The following is an 18,689-nucleotide window of genomic DNA, read 5'->3' as shown; positions in this document are numbered from 1 at the left end:
GGTTCAAACCCGCGTCCGGCCATTCTGATTTAGGTTTTCCATGATTTCCCTGAATCGTTTAAGACAAATGCCGGCATGGTTCCTTTGAAAAGCCACAGCCGACTTCCTCCTCCGTCCTTCCCTAACCCGAGTTTGTGTTCCGTCCCTAATGACCCCGTTGTCGACGAAACGTTAAAAAAAAAAAGAAAGAGAAAAAAAGAAACGCGCTAGTCGAAGCATTCTAATAACTAAAAAAGAGGAAGAAAACTCCTGTTGAATATCAACGAAAGCTATCACCTATAGGTGCCACATGAATACTTTTCGAAGTGGAGAAACAGGGAAGAAACTGTAAGAAACTATTATGCAACTTTGATACTAACTACATCACTGCTTGTTTACAAACCTCCACATCTGATCACATTAATGTATTTGCCTCATTGTTTTCACGGCACCGTTTCTTTTTTTTTTTTTTAATGTTGATCGGCACAGTAAAGTTGAACAAAATGCGTTTTGAATGATGCGTTTTTTTGGATTGGCTAGGTGACGTGCAGCCTAGGACCGATATACTATTCTCAGATTGACGGGCATAATGACCTTCTAACAGCCTATGACTGAACCAAAGCTTTCCTCGTTCCTCCAATCTCTCATATTGTTGTGGATCCATGAAGACTGGACTGCAGAATTCACAGTTCTATGACAACATGTGGCACTGTTATACATCTCATAGGGTTAAGATAGCCACAGTTCGCAGTTTGGACATCGTTGGAAACTTGAAATTATTCTTATTTTTCCTTTCTTCTAGTTCTGGGAAAGTTATTTTCGTTTTCCGACTGATGAATTTGAACCTAAACCTTAAGTCTAGTTGTACACACCTACACGGGCGTGTTCTTCACAATCTACTACAGTAGCTCTGACGTGTAAAGCTGATGTTAAAATTAGCAAGCTATCACGCGTCTTCCCCGGTCGTTCACAGAAAATTGGATGTCACATACTGTGAGGTCAACGAGACTATAGCACCCCACAACACGAGTCAGTGGAAGGAACGGAAAAAGACTGTGAGACTGTGTGTCAATTAGCGAGCAGTTCACAGAGCACTGAGGTGGTGTTCTTCGTTACAACATAGCTCGGAGGCATTTGGATGATTTCACTCGGGGAAGAATCATCGGGAAACTGAAAGAAAGACGAAGTGTTACAGATGGAGCGGATGGGAGCAGATTCAGTCTGAGTAGTGATTCAGGACGTACCCTCATATGGTGAAAGGTGGCAATACGTAATGTATACAGGGCCACTGTCGCACACTATCGCTTTGGTGGTGATGGTGTGCGGAGACATAGACCTAATGTTGCATGGGCGTACTAGCCTCCAAATCTTTGACCACGGTACGCTTACTCGTCAACGTCGCTGTGACACAGTACTCCTGCCCCACACGCGTATTTTCAGGGATGCATACGGCCCTGACTTCATTTTTACGGGTGGCAATGTGCGACCGCATCGATCAGCGCAGGTGATAGAGCTCTTGGGACGAGAGGATATTCGCCAAATGGATTGGCATGTCCGTTTCCCCGTCTTAAATCTCATCAAGCTTGTGGGAGCGGTGTTAGTAAGACGTATTGCAGCACTTCTTCGCGCAGTTGTCAACTGCGCTGGTGGATGAGTGGAACGCCCTACCACAAGAACATCCTAACGAAGATGCGGCCAGCAAGGGGGCACGTTGCAGAAGATGCATTTCCGTCCGTGATGATCACACACGCTAAGACCCATGTCCCGCCTTTTGTAATGTTCAGGCGACCATCATTAATCGCGGTGACTTCATTGTAAGTTGTTGCCTGTGTATAAAAGTATATTTCAGTTCGTCTTATTGGGTATTTTTTTCAGTTACCTTCTGCAGTGTACTATAGCAGTTCTTTCTATGTATGGTCCACGTTTTATCGAGCTATATTACTAGGCAGTGACATTATGCTAAAGTTACTTTCGTCCTCAAGTTTTGCACACCAGTATGTTGTTGTTGTTGAGGTCTTCAGTCCAGAGACTGGTTTGATGCAGCTCTCCATGCTACCCTATCCTGTGCAAGCTGCTTCATCTCCCAGTACCTACTGCAACCTACATCCTTCTGAATCTGCTTAGTGTATTCATCTCTTGGTCTCCCTCTACGATTTTTATCCTCCACGCTGCCCTCCAATGCTAAATTTGTGATCCCTTGATGCCTCAGAACATGTCCTACCAACCGTTCCCTTCTTCTTGTCAGGTTGTGCAACAAACTCCTCTTCTCCCCAATTCTATTCAATACCTCCTCATAAGTTATGTGATCTACCCATCTAATCTTCAGCATTCTTCTGTAGCACCACATTTCGAAAGCTTCTATTCTCTTCTTGTCCAAACTATTTATCGTCCATGTTTCACTTCCATACATGGCTACACTCCATACAAATACTTTCAGAAACGACTTCCTGACACTTAAATCTATACTCGCTGTTAACAAATTTCTCTTCTTCAGAAACGCTTTCCTTGCCATTGCCAGTCGCCGTTTTGTATCCTCTCTACTTCGACCATCATCAGTTATTTTGCTCCCCAAATAGCAAAACTCATTTACTACTTTAAGCGTCTCAATTCCTAATCTAATTCCCTCAGCATCACCCGATTTAATTCGACTCCATTCCATTATCCTCGTTTTGCTTTTGTTGATGTTCATCTTATATCCTCCTTTCAGGATACTGTCCATTCCGTTCAGCTGCTTTTCCAAGTCCTTTGCTGTCTCTGACAGAATTACAATGTCATCGGCGAACCTCAAAGTTTTTATTACTTCTCCATGGATTTTAATTCCTACTCAGAATTTTTCTTTTGTTTCCTTTACTGCTTGCTCAATATACAGATTGAATAACATCGGGGAGAGGCTACAACCCTGTCTCACTCCCTTCCCAACCACTGCATCCCTTTCATGCCCCTCGACTCTTATAACTGCCATCTGGTTTCTGTACAAATTGTAAATAGCCTTTCGCTCCCTGTATTTTACCCCTGCCACCATTAGAATTTGACAAAGAGTACTCCAGTCAACATTGTCAAAGGTTTCTCTAAGTCTACAAATGCTAGAAACATAGGTTTGTCTTTCCTTAATCTTTCTGCTAAGATAAGTCGTAGGGTCAGTATTGCCTCACGTGTTCGAATATTTTTACGGAACTGATCTTCCCCGAGGTCGGTTTCTACCAATTTTTCCATACACCAGTATATCATGCTGGAAATCCGAGCATCACGGTGTTTGATCGGTCTTTGCTCCAGTTCGAAAAGAGCTGTCGAGGAAGAGATAGATAAGACTGAGGCACGGTTTCGGAAATGACTGCAGAGCAGCACTGAAATCTCCGCCGCAGAAAGGAATCGGCACAACTTCCCCGTAAACAGCGCGAAAACAAAACAAGATAAAGTGATTTATAAGTCTCAGTATTTCTAGTCTCGCTCGACAATGTTAAATCTGCAGTTTGGTGCAGTTGCAGACAAACATAGCTAGAAAACTGTGATAACTGTATAACGAATGAAAATCCTGTACCAAAATTACTTGAGAAGCAATGATCTTGAACTGAATGATCTCCCTTTAAGCTGCGATTCCCCTGTTGTATACAGAGAAATAAAGAGTTACTATGAAATAATGCAACAACCAATTCCTAATCAGTCTTAGCCATCTGAACTGATACATTGTATAGTGATCTAATGGTCGCCGAGATGCTCAATCTTCCTTTCTTCCAGCAACCTGAACATTGAAGATCATTCAGTCTGTGAGGTATTCGAGCTAAATTGGATGGATGTTCATTTGTGATAGTAGGCAGAGTGAAATATTCAATGGTTAAGATATGGACTCTATTTCTGGAAAAGCAGGTTTCGAAGCTTTATCCAGCCGTCATGAAAAACGTTGGCTCTATATAACTTTGTTTCTTTCAATAAGATTATTGCCATATTTTACAAAGCTGTGCAGCGATAATGACGAAATCAGTCCTTGTCTCACAGCAGACGTCTTCCATGTCTTTTTGGAGCGTCTTCGAGTATGATAAAGCTGAAGATCGAGATCCTAATTTATAAGAGCGCTGATCTAACTCGCATTTGTGCTTTTCCCCGGCTTTTGGGAATTTTCCTCCGTGATCGCAATCGCTTCATTTACCAGACGTCACTTCCGGCGTTTATTTCGCAAAAGATTTATGCTTAAGTAGTCTTATTGGAATGTGCAGTTCATACTAGTACATCAGATTATTGCAACTAATAATCGCTAAAGTTTGCCTTTTGGCATAGTACCCCTCCAATGATGGTTTGCCTGGCTTTCATCCTCGCTCTCCACAGGCACATAGCAGAATGAGGCACTGCGCGAAATGCGGACCTACATTTCAAAATAGAAAACGAATTGTTTTCTCCTTTTGTATTCGAAAGGAACATTGGAGGAACTGATTAATAGCTGCAAGTATCCCCCGCCCTCAAGGAACTGTACAGTGGCGTTCAAAGTGCATTTGCAAATGTAGATTTCAATATATTCAACTTCACGAAAGGTTCGAGATGTCAATGTAAATAGTGATTGTATTCTTAAACCACATAATATCTATGGTGTGTCTATATGTAGGTATTCACAATGGGTGACATTCACCCCAGATACGACTATGTCATCTGTAAGAAGTAACGTTATAATCAGTCAGTTTTCAAATAAACATAGGAAGAGATAAACTGAAAAACAGAGTGAATGAAAAAACTTTTCGCATTCAAACAATCGCTCATTTATGTGTTTGAATGTCTTACTAGAAATTAATTCAGGCTGAGTTAGTACGAAGCATAATATTTGAAGTGATTCCGGTCTATTGTCCGACGAATATCATTGCCAGATATACATGAAAAGCATTCATAGGCCAACGAACGACACTTTTTCTGTCGTACACTGTATCTTGAAGTTGAGGTTTCACATAGCCTTTACTGGTTTCGCTTTGGCCTTGAGAAGTTGAGCACTCATCACTTGACAGATACCTCAACATCAGCGTTATCTCGCACTTGCAGCTATCACTTGATCTGCAAACACAACTCGTCATTGTCCCTCACGTAGTGACAGCCCAGTGCGCGCATCAACTCGCATTGTTACAAGAAACCCCATGCACGGCAACGTCTTATTAATCTTACGAGAACGTATGCTTCATAGATAGGAGAACGTAACATGAACGCCCAAAGCAGAACTATTTTGTTATTGCTGGACAGACACACAACAGCAAGGCAACTGCTCCACACAGAACCAAGTAGCTACAAGAGCGCACAGCCACGACCTCTGCTGGCAAAATACTGTACATCACGATAACAGAAGGCGGAGCCTTGACCACACCACTGCGCGTCGACCAATGAAGACACGCTACGTCACGCTGACGCGCCTTTCCTTTTTCCCCTCGCACCACAGCAGTCTGCGCTCCTTTGTGACGGAAGCAACAAAATCAGTAGTACGCGCGTAAGAGACGGTAGTCCCGTGCAAGCAGGCAGCTGGGGACATACATCTAGTTTGGCAGCTGGCATAATACACAACTCCCTGGGTAGACAGCAAACAAGACGCACAGAGTCTTCGTGTTTAGCAGCACCATGGCTTCGGCTTCGAAAATGAACTTGTCGTTTGCTGGCTGCGGCTTCCTTGGAATATATCATATCGGAGTCGCCGTGTGTTTTAAGAAGTTCGTACCTCACGTGCTGTTGAACAAGATTTCTGGAGCGTCTGCTGGAGCCATCGCTGCCTGTGCGCTCCTCTGCGAGTTGCCAATTGGTGAGTAACAGCTTGCTTTATTTCCACATAAAATAGTATATGACAATGACAATATACATCAGTTTACAGTTTAATCTGAAAATTTGAATCATTGCAGAGCAACAGTGGAAGCCCTCATCAAACATAAATAATATAGGATTTTGAAACTGTTTGCTGTCTTGTGTACCTAGCTGCGAAATTTGTTTGTTATGCAATGAACCTTGCGCGCAATTTCGTTAGTGCTTCATGACAGTTACTTGGTTTTACACTAAGATTTTACCAGAAAACTTGTTAGTTAATTCAACACAACGAACAATAAATAACCAACGGTGTCATATTTATCAGTGCAACTTTGTTTACAGTAGGCTGTATAATCTCTGTCTCATAGGCCGTTCAGAAAGAAAAGATTGTAGGAAGCGAAATAAAGACAGCATCGTAGATAGGTGATTAATTCACAATGGGGAGTCTAAGAAAAAATAATTTTCTCCGCAAACAATTGCAGCTAGGGAAAACAGGAGATTGCTGTTAACCTGTTCGCTATCATTTTACTGTTTCACGAGAGCGTAATGCATAAACTCTGTTGAGTGAAATGAACGCGCTGATTCGAGAGAGCTCCTCAGTTTGGTTTTTGTGTAAGATTGCAACTACTAACATTTATTGTTCATGGCTAACGTGACTGTTTCCCCAATGACAGTTATATTTCAATGGTATTTTAAAACAAACGAGTACTATCTATTACTAACAGGGCATACCACGAGAATTCTGTCAGAGTTGTATTTGCAGGAAAACTGAGTAAATTTGAATGGAAAAAAAGACAAGGTCTACCTAACAAATTTTAGGTCACCTGTGCAGCCACGATTAAAAGGTTTGCTCGCACGCAACCCATACGAAAGGTGGTGTAGAAACTTACAATCGATAAATTCAAATAAGCTTAGACAGAAAAGTGTTACGGCACCATTACCGAAAGGAAGAACCCTTGAGAAGAAGTCTTAAATTTGGGAAACTTTAATAGCGAAAGACTGAAATTGGCGATAATGAAAGATATATTTCCTGTATTCCTGCCTTGGGGAGATACTATAGAACACAGCAAAAATTTAACTCTGAGATTTCTAGGTATAACATTTCAGTTAATGTCTTAATTTAAAAATATGTGGGGAATTGATTATTATTTATATGGAATTTATTAACTTCTTGTTCACGAAGAAATGCTACTCTTTGCTTTATTTGGACTGCAGTTCAGTACATAAAATAATCATTAAATGGGTTATGGCTGAAAGTCTAGTTTAGCGTGCATTCAAATAATCATTTCTGCAGTGGTAATTGCCTAGAGCAGATTTGCAGCGTTTCAAAGTATTCTACTAAAATCGGACACATTTGATAAGTGATCAAGGAATTTTGCGGTAGCACCAAATCCTTCTTAGCCGGCAATGTGGTTTTTTTTCCCACGTTTCTGGGGTGGAGAACGTGTGGCTGTTGTTGCGCGATACAATCCGCTTTTCAGCCATGGGGGTTGGAATGTAATGCTGTTTTGTCACAGTTTATTTCTTCAAATGGGGATTGTTTTTCCTTTTGTTTGGATTCATTCCGTTTCATCTTGGGTGCATTCTTTCTTTTCTGAATATTCAATACGCCGTGTGCTCCCGTCATCTCCAATTTTGACCATTAATACTTTTAAATCCGGATGGTAAAAAAATGTTTATCGACAACCAAATGTATTCTGTCAGTGTTTTCTCTAACAGATGCTTCAGAAAAGTATTAAAAGAGCGAATTACCACAATTTACCAAATATTTATGTCAACTTCTTATACTGGTATGGAACTTTAACGGCTCTAACGTGGAGCCTGTATTGATCTATGTCAGACTGAAATTGCTTATCGTACTAAGATTTGAGTGAAACAAAGAATCATGGTCAGTACTGTTAGGGCCCTGTCATTGAATTATGAGAAGTTACCTCTTTGTATTAGGTCTGTGATGCGAGTTCCAATAGCTGCGGGTCGGCAACTTTCATCTTTAAATCTTCTACTGGAATAAGTACAGCCCATATTTATTAAGGATTATGAATCTGTGACGTGATTCAGTATTTCTGCAGATGCTCTCAACGTTCGTACATTAAAATTTCAAAAATACCAAGGAAGATAAAACGCATTGGCTTTCCTCGCACAACCGTTCACGATTGTGGTGCATTGTTAAGAGGAATTAAACTGAAATAGGCAGACGAATATTATTCTGCATGTTTTAATATGGCTTCATTGAGAGAACACAGTTCACTATAAATTTATGATTAAATTTACGAGTGAGATCACTAATTAGGGCACTGTGCACTCAGAGTTGTTTTTTCTATCACCCATTACATTGTATACTGTAAGTAATGTAAACACATTTAATTAATTCGAAATGGCATTTACTTACTGTGTTCTAGATCAGTAGTTGCACGGGTAGTTGTTTGAGTTGCTATCTTGCTTGCGCGTCGCCCGCTGCTGCTTCAGCTGCTCAGCTGATGTTACGATACTGCCGCCTGATGCGGTGACGTCATTTCTCTCGGCCAGACCACGTGTAACTGTCGTTCCGCCATGTAGGTCACATAAGTTTTCAATGTCAGGCGCACTTGACAGAGCATCTTAAAACTTCGCAGCAAGAGCGCGTGCGCCGTGAGTTCAGTATCACGCGACCGGCGAGGTGTCATCTCAGATCAGTCCTTACCCCGTCGGTATAAGATCACGTAACCGGCTCAGCAAAACTTTACCAAATAAAAGCATCCATGTCGATGAACTGGATTCTGGATTATCAAGTGTTGCGCAACCAATAACTGAAGCTATCTGTTTAACTTACGAAGGAGGTGGAAATAACTAAGCTTAAAACAAAAACACAGTTCAAAACCTAGTTACTGATATTCTTTCACAAAGCTCACCCTACATCTCTTCCACCAAGCAAGATACAATCGACGGAACAGTTGCAGATGAGGTACAAAGGAGTATGTGCCTAATTAATACATTTTCGGGTAAGATTTACACCATCGCATTAGTTAATACTGTTGTAATAGTAGGCGTCTGTCGGTAGCTAGAAAGGAAGTTAAAATATGGTCAAAATCAGCAGTAGCGTAGGTTTGTAACAGTCTTCGTCATTCTGACACAGCGAAAGTTTGTGCAATGGTTAAAATAATGAACTCTCATTCGAGGGAACCTGTTTCAAATTCCCGTCCATCCATCTAAATTTAGGCTTACATAAGTCACTTTAGGCAAATACTGACATGGTACCTTCGAATAAGACCAGACTGTACTCCTTCCCCAACCTATTTTTGTGCATCATGTAACTCGTCTACGATACGTTAAACCACAATTTTCGTTCCTTCCATAATTGTGCAAGTTGAGACATTAATAAATAAGATTGATTAATGCGATGACTCTTCCATCTACATTCGCCGTTTCGCACATGAAGCCATTGCTTAAAACCCACGCCTTGGACGGTGTAACTTTTTAGTTCTCGATCGCCCGAAGGGTTATGAGTGGGATCCTTCGTGAAATTTGGTTTATGCCTTGAAAAATGAAATTATATACACGATGATCCAGCTGCCCCTACTGATATCGTTTTATGCAACGTGCAGTGGTAGCCGGCATCCAAAATCCACGCGCGGGATTTTAATATTCTCTCGCTGAACAGGACCTTTTGTAGGAAATTTAATTACACTTTGTATTGGGATAAGTTTTGACTAGAGACCGTAGTTCAAGAAAAAAATGGCTCTGAGCACTATGGGACTTAACTTCTGCGGTCATCAGTCCCCTAGAACTTAGAACTACTTAAACCTAACTAACCTAAGGACATCACACACATCCATGCCCGAGGCAGGATTCGAATCTGCGACCGTGGCTATCGCGCCGTTCCAGACTGTAGCGCCTAGAACCGCTCTGCCACAAAGGGCGGCGTAGTTCAAGAAAAAACGTACTGAAGTGACCAAACGCACCCCGATTCCCACTCTGTCTCCACAGGCCAAGATTTATAGTATGTTGTTCATCGTGCCAGTGTACAAAAATTTGCGACTGCACGAATCGTTTCCCACATTTAGCCGTGTTTGGTCTTGATTGCCTGCCCTTGGTACGCCACCGGTTTAGTCGAGCACTTACAAATTGTAAAATTGACGTTTGTGTACATTTCACCAAACTATTTTGAGAATTTTAACAGCATAAAATAATCAGTTATGATTGTATTTGTCCGGCCTTCAGACTAGCTGTTTTAACTACTGCGGTGTGGTACACACGTCGACCTGGGCGGGGTCTTCATCGAAATATTACACACAAACCATTAATATACAGAGGGGTCCAAAATTGTATTCACTGTTTAAAAGTCCGTAACTGGCAAATTAATTGACGGAGTTGTCTCATTTTTGGTAGTGTAATAGTTTGTAGTTCCGGCAATCGCCACACAAGCATTGTATTGCGTTGTTTTGTCAGATGACAGTCGCCAGATAGTCAGTGTTTTGTTGTTAGTTGCACCTGATTACTCGAGTAAGCATGGCTGTCGCAAGGCTTACAATCGATGAGCTTCAGAAGCTTCGGACATCCATTTTACCTGCCATCCGAGACTTGTGTGGAGACTAAGAGTTTAACCTTCAACAAGGTGGTGCTCCGGCCCACTACCAAAATCGTGCTAGGGGGTATCTCGACGAAAATCTACCAGGGAGATGGATAGGCCGTAGAGGTGCTGTGGAGTGTCCACCACGTTCCCTGGACCCAACTCCTCTGGACTTTTACCTGTGGGGAACACTAAAGGTCGTCGTTTATTGACAAAAGCCACGCACATTGGATGAACTTCGAGTATCCATCGTACATTCGTGTGCAAATAATCAACTGAACACGTTGCAGTCAGCAGTTCGTGCGGGAGTTCGGCGGCATCGTTTGTGTGTAGATGTTAATGGTGACCATTTCGAACCCCTACAGTGATATCTTTAAGTTTGATTTTAAGCTACACTTTCACCAAAAATGAGACAACTCCGTCAGTTTACAAGTTATGGACTTTTAAACAGTGGATACATTTTTTTGGACCCCTCTGTATAAAACATATTTTTCACGAATCGCATATATAGCCTGTTGACATTCTGAAATAACGTAGTTTCGTACTATCAGGAATTACAATGCAGAACCTAGTGCAAATCCACTATTAGCTAAGCAATTTCATCTGTAGGTTATGCTGTGACAGTTGATTAATGTCGCAAGTGAATGAGTGATGGCCAACAGACGACGCGTGTTGTTTTATGTGCCGAAAACTGGCAGGTTCTGGCGCACCTTTCTATCAACTCACATTGTGTCGTTGATGTAGTTCCACGGAAGCCGTGTAAGCCTAACAGTTGAACAACTCTTCTTGCTATTGTGCCACAGATACTGTCCATTCCGTTCAACTGCTCTTCCAAGTCCTTTGCTGTTGCTGACAGAATTACAACGTCATCGGCGAACCTCAAAGTTTTTATTTCTTCTCCATGGATTTTAATACCTACTCCGAACTTTTCTTTTGTTTCCTTCACTGCTTGCTCAATATACAGAGTGAATAACATCGGGTAGAGGCTACAGCCCTGTCTCACCCCCTTCCCAACCACTGCTTCCCTTTCATGCCCCTCGACTCTTATAACTGCCATCTGGTTTCTGTACAAATTGTAAATAGTCTTTCGCTCCCTGTATTTTACCCCTGCCACCTTTAGAATTTGACAAAGAGTATTCCAGTCAACATTGTCAAAAGCTTTCTCTAAGTCTACAAATGCTAGAAATGTAGGTTTGCCTTTCCTTAATCTTTCTTCTAAGATAAGTCGTAGAGTCAGTATTGCCTCACGTGTTCTAATATTTCTACGGAATCCAAACTGATCTTCCCCGAGGTCGGCTTCTGCCAGTTTTTCCATTCGTCTGTAAAGAATTCGCGCTAGTATTTTGCAGCTGTGACTTATTAAACTGATAGTTCGGTAATTTTCACATCTGTCAACACCTCCTTTCTTTGGTTACTACGGTTTAAATGAAACTATAATATTGTAATAAACAGCGAAATTTCAATATCAACCTATTTGGAGACTAACAACAACGCGCGTGCGAGCTGTCCATATGCCGGTTACGATAATTCTATTACGTTATGTTAATGTTCTATGTATCTTTGCCCGATACTATCATTGACTAGAGAAAATATCGAAGGAACGAAGGTGAAATTATATTACTGTCGAATAACATTTAGGCCAAGCATTGCAGTATCACTCTCGGAGAGAGCTGCTGGAGTATTATTCACCGTGACATCATTGGAGTGCAGAGTAACCAGTAGCCGCGGCCAAGGTTACCCTCTGTTGCATAGCAGGAAGCTCTTCCGGCGTCCCATCTGCGCCAACCCACTGCGTAGCGCAATTGACGTGCCACTTTCCTTATGTCTCGGTGGTTTTCTAACAAAATGCTAAAACTTTGTGTTCAAAGGCAGCAAAGAACAAGGCTGAGTCATTACTTAAGACAGCAGAGAACAGTAGACTTTGGCCACATTAGTTCCCCAGTCCACGCTTTCGCTCTGTTCCTTATGACTTAATCGTCGACTAAACGTGAACCTTCCTTCCTGCCTTGTTTTTCAAGTAGACGTTCGAGCGCAGAACCGCCACTACAACAGGCAAAGGTCTGTCCGTAACAGTCTTTCTCTGTAAACAATTAGGTAAAATTTAGGGCGCATTCTTAAACTTAATTAGTTTCCACAGTATCAGGACACAACTTTGTTTTTCCTCGCAAGTTTTGTGCTTTTTTTTATCATCGCTAAGTAACTCGATAAAATGATGATATCCTTCTCTTCTACTTAACATTTTTCTTTATACCAAGACTCTAACAAGACTGCAGCACCGTTACAGATATATCTTTTAAGTAGCAAGTTTAGAGAAATTTTTTAGCTTGAGATTCAAGGCTTCTTTAGGAACAACCTCGCCTACCTCCGTCGTACTGAAAGACGGAAAATACAATAAATCGTTTTGTCCGTCTGTTTTCATTTTATGATAAATGATCCAGACGAAAAACGTACGAAATAATTCAGGGGTGTTTCATGCAGCTATTCCTTTCAAAAAATTGTACGCATAATAAACATTCGATAGCAAAAGCTCCTAAAGTCATAGCAACAACTGTACGCGCCTTTGGCTAGACATTATAATTATCTGAATGTACCATTAGCACTGTTTTGACTGGAAAAATAATTTAGCAACGTATAGTAAAAATCGAACAACGAAAGCAAATGTCTAGAATGTAGCTAGATAGGCCTACTAAACTTCGTGCATAAATTACAGTATTATTAAAGTAAGAAAACGTTCTTAGCTGGGGTTTTGTGAAACACGATGTATGCGACTAGCCATTGCGTAAGCTCAAATGTACAGCTAGCAGGTCAGTAGCTGAAACAAGGAAATCCCACATACATATTGAAGGGCCACGTGTGATGAAAAACAGTAGAGCCTGTTAATGAAACGAGCCACAATTGGAACTGTACTTCCCACTGAGTGTAACTAGATGTTCAACTTGGTGTGTAAATTAGCCAGTAAGCACGCGAAGTGTAACATAAATAATGAAAGCCCAAGAGGGCTAGTAAACGGCTAAGCTTCTTACTTATTCAAATACCGAGTTTGTACTAAGTGTCCAAGGACCTACGCTGCTATGAGTCGGTAGACACTTGTCAAGACTTCTTAATCTGTTGTTGTTGCACTTCCCCCCCTCCCCCCCCCCCCCCAAGCGATGCTTATACACACATCAAAAAAAGTTTTGTATCATCTAGGTTCCGAGAGAGACGGAACCTGTACAGAAAAATGGAGTAGAGCTCAACATAAACATCATTTCTGCCCTTTTTATAGGTCATGAAAACCACACATTGCATGTTGTACCACCACACAGCGAGACCTTCAGAGGTGGTGGTCCAGATTGCTGTACACACCGGTATCTCTAATACCCAGTAGCACGTCCTCTTGCATCGATGCATGCCTGTATTTGTCGTGGTATAGTATCCACAAGTTCATCAAGGCATTTTTGGTTCAGATTGTACCACTCCTCAACGGCGATTCGGCGTAGATCCTCAGTGGTAGGTGGGTCACGTCGTCCATAGACTGCCCTTTTCAATCTATACCAGGCATGTTCGTTAGGGATCATGTCTGGAGAACACGCTGGCCACTCTAGTCGAGCGATGTCGTTATCCTGAAGGAAGTCATTCACAAGACGTGCACGATGGGGGCGCGAATTGTCGTCCATGAAGACGAACGCCTCGCCAATATGCTGCCGATATGGTTGCACTGTCGGTCGGAGGATGGCATTCACGTATCGTACAGCCGTTACGGCGCCTTCCATGACCACCAGCGGCGTACGCCGGCCCCACATAATGCCACCTAAAAATATTAGGGAACCTCCACCATGCTGCACTCGCTGGACAATGTGTCTAAGGCTTTCAGCCTGACCGGGTTGCCTCCAACCACGTCTCCGACGATTGTATAGTTAAAGGCATATGCGACATTCATCGGTGAAGAGAACTTGATGCCAATTCTGAGCGGTCCATTCGGCATGTCGTTGGGGCCCAACTGCATCGCGCTGCATGGTGTCGTGGTTGCAAAGATGGACCTCGCCATGAACGTCGGGAGTGAAGTTGCGCATCATGCCGCCTGTTGCGCACATTTTGAGTCGTTGTAACACGACGTCATGTGGCTGCACGAAAAGCATTATTCAACATGGTGGTGTTGCTGTCAGGGTTCCTCCGAGCCATAATGCGTAGGTAGCGGTCATCCACTGCAATACTAGCCCTTCGGCGGCTTGAGCGAGGCATGTCATCGACAGTTCCTGTCTCTGTGACAACACGAGCTGTGTAGTACCTCCTTCCTGATGGAATAACTGGAACTGATCGGCTGTCCGTCTAATAGGCACTGGTCATGTATAGTTGTTTACATCTTTGGGCGGGTTTAGTGAAATCTCTCAACAGTCAAAGGGACTGTGTCTGTGATACAATATCCACAGTCAACATCTGTCTTCGGGAGTTCTGGGAACCGGGGTGATGGAAAACTTTTTTATGAGCGTATATACAGCTACGTACAAAACAATTTTTCGATGTATGTATCTTTCGATAGTGCACCTAACCACAGAACTCGCCGAACACACATGGAATACGTAATGGGCGTCCCACTTTAAGAGGTCAACCCTAATAGGCCACAAATGGTGCATAAAGACACGAATATTTTGCAGCTATGGTTTTCTGTTAATGGAGTCACGTGTGTATTTCAGTTGCATTTCATAGATCTTGAAAAGAGGAATGCAATGGTATATCGCTATTTCACCTCGCTGGCACGCAAACGTTGCACGATAGGGCAAATACTTTGTGGTGTCTGCAGATTTCGAGTTCGAATTTAGCACCTGACACCAGCGCACCAGGAAAACTACGACGAAATATTAATGCTTTATGAAATATCAGCCTCTTCCTAGTGGCGCACTGTTGGCTAACTCGCTTAAGGACATGTACTTAATAGAAAATGGATGTAAAATCCTACAAAACTGTTGTATTTGGGTTCTTTCGGTCGCTGGTTAGGAATCCGATGTCGGAACTAAGAAAAATTCAAAACGGCGAATTCAGTATGGTGGATCAACAATCACATATTTGGCGTATTCGTGTAAAACTTTAACCTCAAGTATTGTGAGCGCTCTGATAACGACTCAGAAGTCTAAACTGCCGTATTGAAAAGTTTTATTCGATATTTTATATTTTTGAGTCGAGATCATAGTCACATTTGTCGCGTGTCATTATTGCCTTCAGAAAGGTCGCTATTGGGTTGTGCACCGGGAGGGGGCCCGAAAAGCACATATTTTACAAAATGGTCCAAATGGCTCTGAACACTATGGGACTTAACAGCTGAGGTCATCAGTCCCCTAGAACTTAGAACTACTTAAACCTAACTAACCTAAGGACATCACACACATCCATTCCCGAGGCAGGATTCGAAGCTGCGACCGTAGCAATCGCGACATATTTTACCTCAGGTAGCATGTTTTCTTGAGTTATTTGCTGGACTCTCGAGTGGATGGATCCGAAGATGTCAGAGGCCGATGGAATAATATATCCATCGTTTTCACATTGGAGTATTTTCGTGTAAAATCTTCTCGGTAATGCCGTGTATCCTTATCCCGAGCTTACTGCGCATATCCAAATAGCCGACAAATCGGCAACGAAGCTGCTTTCATTATGGGATATCCGTCCATCTATGTCGGCATCGGTCATTATTGCAGAATATTGTGAGCGAAATTCACGTTTTTTTCAGTTCTTGGTAGATATATTTAGTTCTAGAGTTCTCTGTTCAAAATATGAATAGTTCTTCAGCATTTCGGGAAACAGAGACAATATCACTCGCAGAAATTTTAATCTTGTAAAAAAAAAAAAAAAAGAAATTGGCAATTTGCGAAAAAAAATGATCACACTTCCGAATAGCTCCCCACGAATTTTATAGAAAAACCTAGTAGTGACATTTTTGTGCACATAATAGTTTGAGATAGTTGCAGTAATGAGGGAACACATTTTTACCAAGTGGCACTGCCGCACGCGAGAAAAATCACCGCCCACCAAAAAGTGCAAATATGTGCATGCTAATACATTTGAACTCGCTAACACATGCGAACTCGCCAACTGTTCTGTTAATGTAGTACGAAAGCCATTTACAAAAGTGAGACAACGCAGAGAAAATTTTGTAGCCAACGATTTCGGATAGTATCGATAGTTTAAATGGTTCAAATGGCTCTGAGCACTATGCGACTTAACTTCTGAGGTCATCAGTCGCTTAGAACTTAGAACTACTTAAACCTAACTAACCTAAGGACATCACACACATCCATGCCCGAGGCAGGATTCGAACCTGCGACCGTAGCGGTCACGCGGTTCCAGACTGAAGCGCCTTTAACCGCACGGCCACATCGGCCGGCTATCGATAGTTTAGTTTTAAGGTGATATGTCATTACATCGGTTGAAAATGACATAAACAAAACCTTTCGGTGTGCTGCCCGTCGTATTTTATCCTGACAACTGAGCAGGATCGCTGTCTTATATTAGCTAAACAGGCCACACAAACAGTATCTGAAAAAATACGTCGTTGTCCGACTCACTTTTTACCGACGACTGTCGCAACACATATCATATAGACTTGAGACATCAACGATACGGCAGATCGGTCAAGTCTGCACCAGTATAAGTTACACAAGATTTCACTGAACTAAAGTCGGAACGCGGACTTTTTTTTCCTATTCTATCCTGGTTTCGAAGCGAGTTAGCTGGCTGTGCGGCGCAGTAAAGCGAAATCGAAATTACAGCTTTGTAGTGTCGTCTCGTTGCTCCAGATGCAGTCTCATTTAACTGTTGTAGGATTGCTATTAAAGGGATTCTACTTAATAAGTATTCTGGTATAATAAGGATTCATTCATCCACCTTTGCTTACCACACAGCAGAAGACAAGCAGTAATGACGATATATGCATTTATGAAACACATCCACTGGCGAGAGTGCATACTCAGCTCGTGCCGTACATACCGGGAACATGCTACTGTTGATGGCGAGATTTGTGGATGAAACGCCAATAGCTCAGGTCTGACAAAAGGCAGCACAAGAGAACGATTTTTACTCGTTCAGTCGTGTGTGTATATGCGCTATTGAAAACAATGGTCAGCTCGCCAGCTTTACCGTTTACCTTTTACGAAACAGTCTTTATCCCTTTCCGGAATACAAAGACACCGCTACCGAATGTGTTTCGTGGTAAACCCCAGATTATGATTTGAGACTTTGGAGTCCTCGTAGAAATTTACAAACCAGGTGCAATTCGGACATTGTTGATCTGACTGGGAGGTTTGGCCTGGTGTTAAGTTGCCCTTTTCTTTGTCGCCTAAAGATTATTTTATTCACTCCTCCCCTTATCGACTCTTAACACGGGAACTGCAGCAAGTGAGGTTCTTGTAAACGCTTTCGCATAAACAGAGACGATAGAAATTGATCTCCGAAAGTATGAAACAACGAGGATAAAACTCGTGGATTCCCGCGGGCCTGTTCTCAGAGTGGCGTTATTCATTTTTCTGTTATCACCACTTACTCAAATGTTGGCTACAACATCTTCAGAGTTTCGGCACAACGCAGTTGGTCGAATATGATGTTGGCGTTGTTCATTTCAGTAGTTAGCAGTTGAAGCGTTAAGATAGTGGTATCAGTCACTTGCCGCATACTGAATTACTCACCAGACCACTGAACAGATATACGTTGGGTCACAAACAAGCGTACACGTGGTATTGACGTTCTGCGCAGCAGACAGCGAACAACGCTCGCGACCTGCTGGTCTGTCAGTGTCCAGCTATTTTTGGAGACAAACCAACATGTCAATCGATAACCCTAGCATGTGTGTTTGCGCAGCGATTCGATGGCCTCGTTTACCATTCTTGTGGATTCGTTCATAACAGCTATAGGTCAGCAGCTGATGTTTCGATTGTCCTAAAGCTTTTTCAATTAAGAAAGCAAATCGAATTATAGCTGTTAAAGTAAAGTTTGGGGGTCCCTAGGTGTGAGTAGCAGTTCAGCCAATAACATCAGAAGTCATAGTTATCGCATCGCAAAACTCTTAAATCTGTAGTCTTCATAATCATTCGCGCACGCTAAAAATTTGTACTGTTTTTTCAGGTCGAGGAATTGTACGTACATGTGCAGCCGTCAAACATGATAGGGAACACGCGATTTCGGGAGAAATTGCGCAGTGCTGAAGCCATAAAATTCGTCTTTCCGCCCGATCACCCCGATTCGTATTTACGGTGGGCTTCTCTAAATCACTTTAAAATGAATACTGAAATGTTTGCTTTCACAAAGTCACTGCCGTTTTCTTTACCCTTGTCTCGGCGACATCATTGTCGACCAGCTTTAAGGCGTAACCGTGACGCTGCTTCGATAACACACGTGTACGACCTCAATTCAGGTGTGATATACTGGTCTGATTTACAGG

At 42.3% G+C, this 18,689-nt stretch overlaps 1 protein-coding gene across 1 annotated transcript in view; it reads left to right on the top strand.

The window, feature by feature from the left end:
• Positions 1-5,401: 5,401 nt before the first annotated feature.
• Positions 5,402-18,689, top strand: part of LOC124805211 (patatin-like phospholipase domain-containing protein 2) — a 30,656-nt gene continuing 17,368 nt past the window's right edge. Inside the window, exon 1 of the mRNA XM_047265710.1 lies at positions 5,402-5,740. Coding sequence (XP_047121666.1) covers positions 5,563-5,740 — 178 coding nt within the window. The 5' untranslated portion in view covers positions 5,402-5,562. The remainder of the gene's footprint in view (positions 5,741-18,689) is intronic.

This window comes from Schistocerca piceifrons, chromosome 7 (genome assembly GCF_021461385.2).
Source record: "Schistocerca piceifrons isolate TAMUIC-IGC-003096 chromosome 7, iqSchPice1.1, whole genome shotgun sequence".
NCBI lineage: Eukaryota > Metazoa > Arthropoda > Insecta > Orthoptera > Acrididae > Schistocerca > Schistocerca piceifrons.
Note: the sequence above shows the minus strand (reverse complement) of the source record. Positions and strands in the feature narration are given on the sequence as shown.